We start from the raw sequence: 9,525 nt of genomic DNA, 5'->3' as shown, positions 1-9,525 counted from the left end.
ATTACATATTATCCTGTATTTTGATTTAATGAACGCATTTCCTTTCTTGTCTCGCTATTCCTAAATAGTTACACTTTGCTGTTACATGACTTACAGTATATGGTTATTCTCATTGTCTTGATCTTGACTGTTTATCATCGTGGAAGAGGAGAGAAGTGGGATTTCCCTACAAACCATTAGTCATTTTTATTTATGTGCTTGATGAAATTTGACTCCCGACCCGATAGCAGCGTCGCACTGTAATAGCAGCAGCCATGGATGTGATGGCAAATCCTGAAGCATATGTAAAGTGAGCCCATCATTCGTGCGCTTTCACAGTAAATTGAACGTGCTCATTTGCTGGAAGCTCTCTGATATGAGATGACCTTACTGTGTGAGTAAGCATTTGGATCAGCTCCATTAAGAGAAAAGAGTAAGAGTGGAGGAGTGACCTCTACACTCTTGAGGGGTTTAAGCCCAGTGAGTCCTCAGTCTTTCTTCACTGAGGGATCTTTCCCTTTCTTTCCACACTTTATCTCGCCTTTCACACATGTCAGAGAGGTCTCTCCATTTGTGCAGTCTGAATGAGCAAACAGGAGCGGCTGGTAAAGGGTACATTTGTTCATTCAACCAAGCCTAAGGTCTGCTATTCTGGGTCCGCCGAGGAGCTGCACAAGATATCAGAAAAACAACCATGTCTCCAGGAGAAACCTTGTCTTGTAAGTTTCCACCAAGGGGCACAACACAGTGGGATAGTTGTCAGCACTGGAATCCAGGCTCAATTCAAGGACTGTCTATTTCAGTGAAGAGCTTTTACCTGCTTTAGTTATTCCCTCCAAAAAAAGACTTTGGGTGTGTGAAGAAGCAATGGACTGGCAACCTGTGCAGAGCGTGCTCCCCCGTTACCCATAGAATAGAGTAGAATAGAATAGAATAGAATAGAATAGAATAGAAATATTGCTGGTTTTTTGGGGGGGCAACGTGAACACGCCGATGAATTCTGAAGTGGAGCTGACGAGTGATCGCTGGTCCCCTTGAAAAGCCTGGGTTTCGGTTCGCTTGTAAATGATTTTTCGAGTGTGGGGTGAGAGGGCGGGGTGAGAGGATGTCGCATGGTGCACAATGCATTCTGGGTAGTAAACAAACAAAGCTAACCGCTAATCAGAAGCAGACGCAGAAAGAAAAAGTTGGACAAATATTTCGCGGGAAGACATGGAGTAGTGAGAAAGAAGTAGAGAGGAAGGCGCTGATTGATATCTGGTCTGAAGTCTATGTATCCTCATTTGTAGCTACCCATTAGCCACGAGCTAACTAGCCTAGCCACCACGGGCTAAAGTGGCGGGATTTCCGGTTTCGGTCCGGACCAATCAACGAGTCGTATTTCTTCTTAACTTCCTCTCTGGTCAGTGTTTGTTTCAAGCAACAGCGCCCCCAAACCAGCAGCTATTGTAATTGCGTGACATTTTCCAGGCGGTTTGGTCCGGTCTGAAAAGTGAATGTGAACCAAACCCGAACCAAATGAAGGCGTCAGAATTCTCAGTTCCCCTCCCTCCCAAGTGAACCGAGTCTCGGACTATAATGTGAACGGTCCCTTAAAGTGCAAGTAGGTTTCCACTTTTTGCTGATGACATTGTCTTGTGAGCAGCACAAAGTGTTGCTGCATTCCCAGGAAGCACTGGTGCATTTTGCAAAGGGGTGCCCAGAGACCACGTTTTTAAAGGAGTGCATAGACACTACACACTGCCCTATACTGGTGATCAAGTTGCTGGTGTGCAAACTAGGTGTCACTCCCGCTTGATATTTTGGCAGAACAGAATTTACAGACTTACTTTTGTCATTCTCATCAATATTGAAGAATCTCGAAACTGCGGACATCGCTCGTGCTCTCTTGGGAACTTGTGAGCAATGTTGCTGATAAATGACATCGCATAATACTGATTGAGTTGTATCAGGGAGCTTCCACTAGTACGAGTCCAAGTATTCCATGCAGTATCAGATCCAATACTGGTATTGGCATCGGTGCCTCCCGAAAATAAATAGATAGATGCAAATGTGACATATAGAAATCATTTTCATATTAATATCTATAGAAGTGAGCCACCAATGTACAGGGCAATTGTTAATATAATTAAGGAAACCAGCGTCATTTCATCAGATTTAAGTAAATGACATTACATTTAAATGACATTTGTAGAAAATTAGGACAAAACCTCGGCATATAACTTTTGTTAGTGTACTTGTTCTTTCACTGAGACGAACACCATCTTTGAGAGTGGCTGTGGTTTTTTCCATTCAGTCTCTCCAAACGAGCCTCCTAATGCAGCGGTGTCACTCTTTGTACACCATTACATGCATTACCATGACGTGATTACAGTTCATCAATGAAAACCAGGAGAGTACAATGTCTACATTTTTCGTGGTGACTCAGTTAACCATAACGGTACGCTGTCATAAAAGCTTTTTTACTGTCTGATGTGAAGCGTCTGCATGTCACCAAATTAAATTACACCAAGGACCCACTGCTGTAATACAGATCAAAAAAGTACCTTGAAAGGTGTATGAGTCACTGCAAAACTCCAGAGTTACATTTTCTAAAAAAAAGGGCACACATATTCCTAATTTTCCTCCCCCGAAAGCCTTTCTCCCCCTCCCGTTGTGCCTCTAAAGCAATTTGTAGTGCCAGATTGCCTCTCTGCAGTATGACAGGGAGAAGTGGCTGTTTATCAGGCGAGCTGGTATTTAACTTTGTAGGACACATTTCTATTGATTGGGCTTTGTAATTTTCTCCTGAGTAGATTGAGCTGCTGGTTGCAGGCTGGTGTGCATTAAAATTAACAGGATATGCCTCCAGCGTGGCTGAATAATGTCAGGGTGTAGAAAGCCTTGCATGACTCTTGCTATCATTTGTGTAATATGGATGATTGCCACAGGAGAGGCAAACCCACAATGAGCGGTCCAAATCACGTCTTGAAGACGTGATTTGGAAGTGGGAAAGTTATCCTTAGCCAAGAGAAATGGGAGCATCTTTTGGGCAACTAGTTAAATTTCGAAGTTGTAGAACTGGCATGTCATACTGCTCTGCACGCACGCGCCCCACCACCGCGGTAAATAGTTCTTCTGCTCATGTGCGAGTAGATGTACAATAAGAACAGTGTTTGCCTCCACAGTGTCATGACTCCCAGTCCACATTTACATAGTTGACAGTAACCTGGAGTAACAATCCACAACGTTGTCGTTTGTACTCCCATTGGTAAAGTTTAGAACGTATTGGTTTCCGCGGGCATGTGTGTAACTGCATCGTTTACAGTTTTTCTGATGTTGCTGTGTAAATGAGCATTGTTTTCAGATTGTTGCTGTGTCAACACAGAAATGCAAAAAAACATTGTGTTTTCGCTTTAAATGTCATGTATATGGGGCTTCAGCCAAATGAACCCTTGTTCTGTAGTGGTCACAAGGTTCAGATTTGAATCCCCTTATCAGTGAAGAGTTTCTGTTTGAAGTGTGTATGTTTGTTGTTTATGTCTGATTTAGTGTGCTCAAGGTGTAAAAGGCAGACGTAATGGATGACCAACTAGTTAATCCATTTTTGAAAAATATTTTACATGTAACGCAAAAAAAAAAGAAATGTGAGGGCTTTTCCCAGTCTGACTTACACATTTCCCCCAGTTCAGTTTTGAAAAGAAATCTTATGTGCCACAGAGACAAATTAAAACCTTGTTTACACAACGTTTCAAGTGAAAACGCATCGCAGTGTTTTCATTTCAGAAAAGTTTCACATTTAAAACGGAAACGGTAGAAACTCTCAAATCTGTGTAGTTTTCATGTTGGGCCACTAGTGGGTGCTGTTGATTGTTTTTGTAAGGAAATCACACACATGCACAGAGAATAATATTGCTATAAATATTAACAATGGTGAGTACATGGACATTTGTATGGACAGATAATGAAGTCGGATTGTTTTTACGGCCAATTCTTAGGTATGGATCTACCAAATCCCACGAAAAAAATGGATCCTGGATATTGGGAGTCACGACAGTCTGGAGGCAAACGTTGTTGTTATTTGTTGATATTTGTCATGTACTTATGCATGTGCAGAAGAACTACTTACCATGGCCGTGGCATGCATGTGCAATAGCCGCATTGCCCTGGAAACAGACACCCAAAATGAGATGAAGGTTCTCAGTTTTCATTTGAAAATGTTGAGTAAACAAGAGTCAAACATTTAGCGGATATCTTGACGCAGGACAAGCTTTTTATTGACTGGTTCCCAAAAGCCATTACTTTAATATCTATTAAAACCATTTTGAAAGTTCTGCATTCAACCAGAAGTCACTACGCAGCGTGAAACAAAGCATATGTGGTGTTAAGTGTTTGGGGTCTTAGTGAGACACCTTGTTGTTTAATCCCTGTGTTGACTCATTATAAACACATGGAAAAACTTGAATCAGTCTTTTAATCTTCTTGTTTCATTCAGCTGAGATAATCCGGCAAACAAATACTATAAGTTTTATTGTTTTATTCTTTTTTTTTTCCTTCCTTTTTTTTTTTGATGCAAAAGTTTGTTGACATCATGTTCAACTGAGCGTGTTGAAAAGTCCAAACATTTCGAGAGCACTGCACATCGAGGAGCCTTGTCAATAGTAGTTGCATAGCAACCGCAAGAGGAGCCGTGTTACGGATCCAGTTTGTTGGGGCTCTGCCCTGTAAGTGGACGGGGGCAGAGGCTTTTGCTTGTTTGGGAGCCGGTCATGTCGTTAGAGATGCTTGGTCTGCTTAGGATTTGCTCACTCCAGAGTTCAGCATGGGAAATATATCAGTTTGTCACAGCTTCTTGTCTCGTTCTGGCTAATTTCCATCCGAGCAGAGACGTGATTAAACTCAAAGTAAAAAAAGGAGTCTTGATCAACTCTCTGACTTCCCCGCTGAGAGTCATTATCGTCATTTCAGTAACATTATGCCAAAGGTCACGCACGCACGCCAGTCAATATGTGTTGCAAAAGTTCTTATCACATTTGGTAAGAATGAACTTTTCTGGATACATTTTGAAAAGTTTCTGTAGTGACAGCAGCCTCTCATAAACTATTGTCGGGCCCGTTTTCAAGACAACGATTTCAAGGGAAAATGCAAACCTTTCATTGTGGTTTTGGTGTCCGTTTACAAGACTTTTTGAAAACGGCTCCCAAGGTGGACCTTTTTGAAAACGCTCAGGCGCTGTCGTCATGTCGACGGACAAAAACAATACTTTCTGGAAACGCTGCTCCCACAGCCGTAATAAATAGTTCTTCTGCTCATGCTCAGTGAATGGACAATAACAACAATATTTGCCTTCAGAATGTCACGACTCCCAGTCCACATTCTCCTGGGACTTGGTAGTTTTATATTTCACAGTCACGCAGACTAGCATCTGATTCTTCGTCCTTGCAAATGTCCATTTACTCACCATTGGTGATGTTTTTAACATTTTTTCTCTTAACACATGTGTGTAGTTTCATTATAAATCTAAAACGGGCACTGGGTAGAGCGCAGACCTTTGACAAACGCCACATTTGTTTGCGGAACTCAGTTAGCATCGCTAGCTTGATAGCCTTTAGCTCATATTGACGCCAACTATCGAGGCCAGGTAGTTGGACGGGATGTCACTCAACTTCCCATGCCAATACATTCGGCAATATGACATATGTCCAAATACAAATTTCTTTTTAAATATAGTAAAATACATGTTGTCATATTTGACATAGGATAGCTGAGTAATAGTACAAGAAGTATGTGTTCTGACTCATTTGTATCACATTGCTCTGGATCTCCTCATTGACCAAAGTCCTGGGGGCCAACACATGGAGGTTATTTTGTATGCTTGAGTAAGTTATGAATTTTTCATTCCTGACTGCTTCTTAATAAAATATGATCATGCAAAGCAAGATTGTTGTTGTTTTTTTGTGTGTCTCTTTTTAATTCCTTCAGGTGCCCCTTTCGACAAACCTACCAACATTTATTAGGAATTTGCATTTCCTAATCGCCGTCTTTGCACCATCCGAACTGCTTCAGTGGCTCCAGAAAAGGCGTTAAACTAACGATTCCTGGGAGACCAGCGAGACAAGGAAACTTACCAAATATACACAGAAGTTTGTGAATACAAATTGCTCTGATTATTTTCACTTTCCTCTCCCGGTGTTTCAAAAACTCATCCGGATCAATGCTATTGAATGGACCTAACAACACCAGTGTCTCGCTGTTCCCATTAGAGAGACGGCTTTTTTTTCTCTTTTATCTGCCAATTGAACCAAGAAGTATCTTTATTAGACCATAGAAGATGAAATTCAGTTCCTTTGATCGCTGTTGCGAGGACCTTGAGAGGAGTGGAAGCCAAGAGTATGTGTGTGAGTGTACGGTTGTGTTTGCGGTATATGGGGCATTATATAGCAGTTAAGTAAATGAGCGAGGACGGGGCTTGGATACTGCTCACTCTGTTCGTCCAAGTACTCCATCATGCTCGGGCTCTCAGAGTCTAACAAGGGATATGAGTTCTGCTGCCTCAAAGCAGGTTACAGAAATCCCAGAGGCCCTTGCAATGCTGGGGTGGTCCCTTGTGTAAATGTGTGTGCCTGTGCAAGGATGTGTGTGTGTGTGTGTATCGGGGTGTGTGAGCGATCCAGGATGGAAAAGAAACTCCACTAATAGCCCTGTCGTCTCCGCGGGCTCTCTTCCAGGCTCGGCCGACCTTGAGCAGGGATCCTCTTAAAAGATGACATGCAAGGGCTTTTTTTCGCTCGCGCTCGGCCCCCGAAGTAGAAGAAATATCGTGCGTAAACCCTTCCATTAATCATGCAGCTCCGGGGTCATTAAGTATCCAAAATCGCCTGCTGCAACATCTACCTTTACACTCCCCCCCCCACCCAACCACCCCACCACCAGTAACTAGGAGCTGTGACATTGCCTTTCAATAACATACGAATCCGTCCATCTTTAGTAACTGCATTTAGCACGTACGGACGCCACACTTCTAACACTTCTAACGCAGGCCGCCGCCGTGTGTAAATCACAAGATAATGACAAGTGTGGAAACCTAGACAGGCCTGGTGTGTTAATGCCTCTGCCCTTTTCACTGGAGGTAAAACGACGGGAGACGTAAAACGGTTTCCCTCCGTTTGCTGGCGATGATAAGCAAGGTAATGTGTAACATGATATGATATCTGCTGATATGAATAGAGGTCACATTGAGGAAAAGATGAGTACCAATCACAGGTAACCGAACTGGGAAATCTTCCCATTTAGGGTACATATCAAATGTACTGGATACAAATGTTGTGATTCCTAGTTGACTAGTTAATCATTTTAAATAATTTTTTTCTTAATAAGAAATATTTTTCTTAAAGTTTCACCTGCCATAAACATAAAATAATGTTTTCCATAATCGAATGTCTTCAACCAATATGCCTGATCCATGTCCACATAACCTATGCTTTATTAGGGGGAAAAAAAGGTATCATTTGATAAAATGTCAAAAAAATTTAACTGTCGAATCCACATGCCAAAAACAAAACACCAAAAGGCTTGAAAAGTAATGGATTAACATATTGGAACAATTTCATACTTGTTTCTAAGTTTAAAAATGCTACAATATCGAACGTTGGATAAAAATTTTGTCCGGCTCCTCACATGCAGAAGGCGATTAATTATTTGGTTTGGCTCAAGAGAGGACCTAATGTGCCAGACATTGGAATGGAAGCTCAAACTCTAAATCGAAATGACAAAAAACAAGATTACAGCGGAAACACGAAGGGCCAGTCGTTCAAAAAATGTCATCTGGATCAAAAGGATCCGGATTTTAAAATCCCATTTTTTGCTATCCGGGATCAGGTAATCCGTCTTACTTTTATGCCGGTTTTTCAAAGCAACATTTGATTGGATCGCCCTGATCCAGATAGACAGTTTTACAAGATTACCAAATCCGGATTACCAGTGCTCTAAATGGGACAACATATCACAATGTGGGCTACCAGCAGCAGGTAGAAGAGCCAACATGGGGTCACTTTAAGTGTTTTTTATTTTGAGACAAAACTCAAAAATAACATAAACGTTCACTTCTATTTATGATTTCTTTTATGGCCACTCATCTGAGCCACAGCAAATAACAAATGTACATAAACAAGTACATTGTGGATATTTTCAAAAAGTTTTGATTAAAAAAAAAGGCTACATGTCCAATAGTTAACACAATAAAGACTGTTCAGGGTTCTTCATCTGAGAAGGACAGACCAGCAACAAGCCCTGCGTTTAGGAGGCAGATCTGAAGTTTTGCCCTGTTTTGCTGCAGTTTGGCCAGCTTGATTTGTTCCTCTGCCAAGAGTAGCCGTGCTTCTGCTCTTTCAGTTTCTCCCTTAAGGAGTAATTCATAGTCATCATTATTATTTGGCAAAGGATGCTTCAAGCCTCTTTTCTGAGTTCCTGTGACTGGTGGCTCTACCAGTGAGGATCCAGGTTGTTCTTCGGTAATAGGCCTGAGATCCAGAATGAATGTTTCCTCTGCATGAGGAGGAACTGGCTAAAGTTCCACAAAAATCACTCAGCATCCCCAACAACACCTTGAATCCCATGCAGAGCTGTAGAGTTCTCACCTCCAATAATGTCCAGAACCACATCTGTGTATTAAGGGTTTGTTGCCTGTTTGGGTGTTTTTTTTGCTTCAGCAAGGGCCTTTGTGGCTCTGGCCCGCAGATTCTTCCATCTAAATTTCACCTGCTCCAAGGTCCACTTCTGGCCAGACCCCACTGCCTTCACATTCCGGGTGATTTCAATCCAAATGTCTTTCTTCTTTTTGTTCGTGACCATTCCACCCACAACAGAACTTCCTACTAATGAGGCATAATGGCGCTTTACACCCTCCAGCAGTACATGGGTTTCTGCTACAGTGAAATTAGGTCCTTTTGAGTGGACAGCCATCTTATATTAAGCCTTTCTCAGAGGACTTATAGAGTGGCACTGACATGGCAGGTATTGTCCATCGCTACAACCATTTTGGTGGAAGAGGACACCATCAAAGGGTGTATGTTGAGCGTGTAAAACCACTGGAGCAATACACCACTGAAGAACTGTACGCTCGCTTTCGCTTTGGGAATGCTGATATTAAGTACATTGCAGACCTTGTCAGGCCAAAACTTCAATGGAGATCCCAAAGGAGTCACAGCCTGTCTGTGGAAGAACAGGTCCTCGTTGCTCTGCGCTTCTATGCATCTGGGACTTGTTGGTGACAATATTGGAGTGGACAAATCAACTGTGAGTGATGTAGTGAAAGCAGTCAGTGTCATTGGCCAGCCTGGTCAGTCAGTTTGTTTCACTTCCAAAGGATGACCAGATTGGCCAGACCAAGCACAAGCTTTTTCTTTTGGGGCATATGCCCAATACTATTGGGGTTATTGACTGCACTCATGTGCAGCTCCAAGCACCTCATGAGAGGGATCGGGAGTACATCAACCGAAAGGGGAGGCGCAGCATCAACATCCAACTTGTGTGCGATGCTGACCTCATCGTCACAAACTGCGCCGTGAA

At 42.3% G+C, this 9,525-nt stretch overlaps 1 protein-coding gene across 1 annotated transcript in view; it reads left to right on the top strand.

Annotated features, from left to right (window-relative positions):
- Positions 1 to 8,963: 8,963 nt before the first annotated feature.
- The window catches only part of LOC308116519 (putative nuclease HARBI1), a gene marked incomplete at both ends in the record, with an annotated part of 54,768 nt that continues 54,206 nt past the window's right edge, over positions 8,964 to 9,525 (top strand). Inside the window, 3 exon segments of the mRNA XM_080474768.1 lie at positions 8,964 to 9,217; positions 9,219 to 9,278; positions 9,280 to 9,525. Of these exon segments, the coding sequence (XP_080330894.1) occupies positions 8,964 to 9,217; positions 9,219 to 9,278; positions 9,280 to 9,525 (560 nt within the window).

The sequence above is a fragment of the Lipophrys pholis genome (assembly GCF_963383615.2).
Source record: "Lipophrys pholis genome assembly, chromosome: 11".
NCBI lineage: Eukaryota > Metazoa > Chordata > Actinopteri > Blenniiformes > Blenniidae > Lipophrys > Lipophrys pholis.
This window is presented reverse-complemented; position numbering and strand designations above follow the sequence as displayed.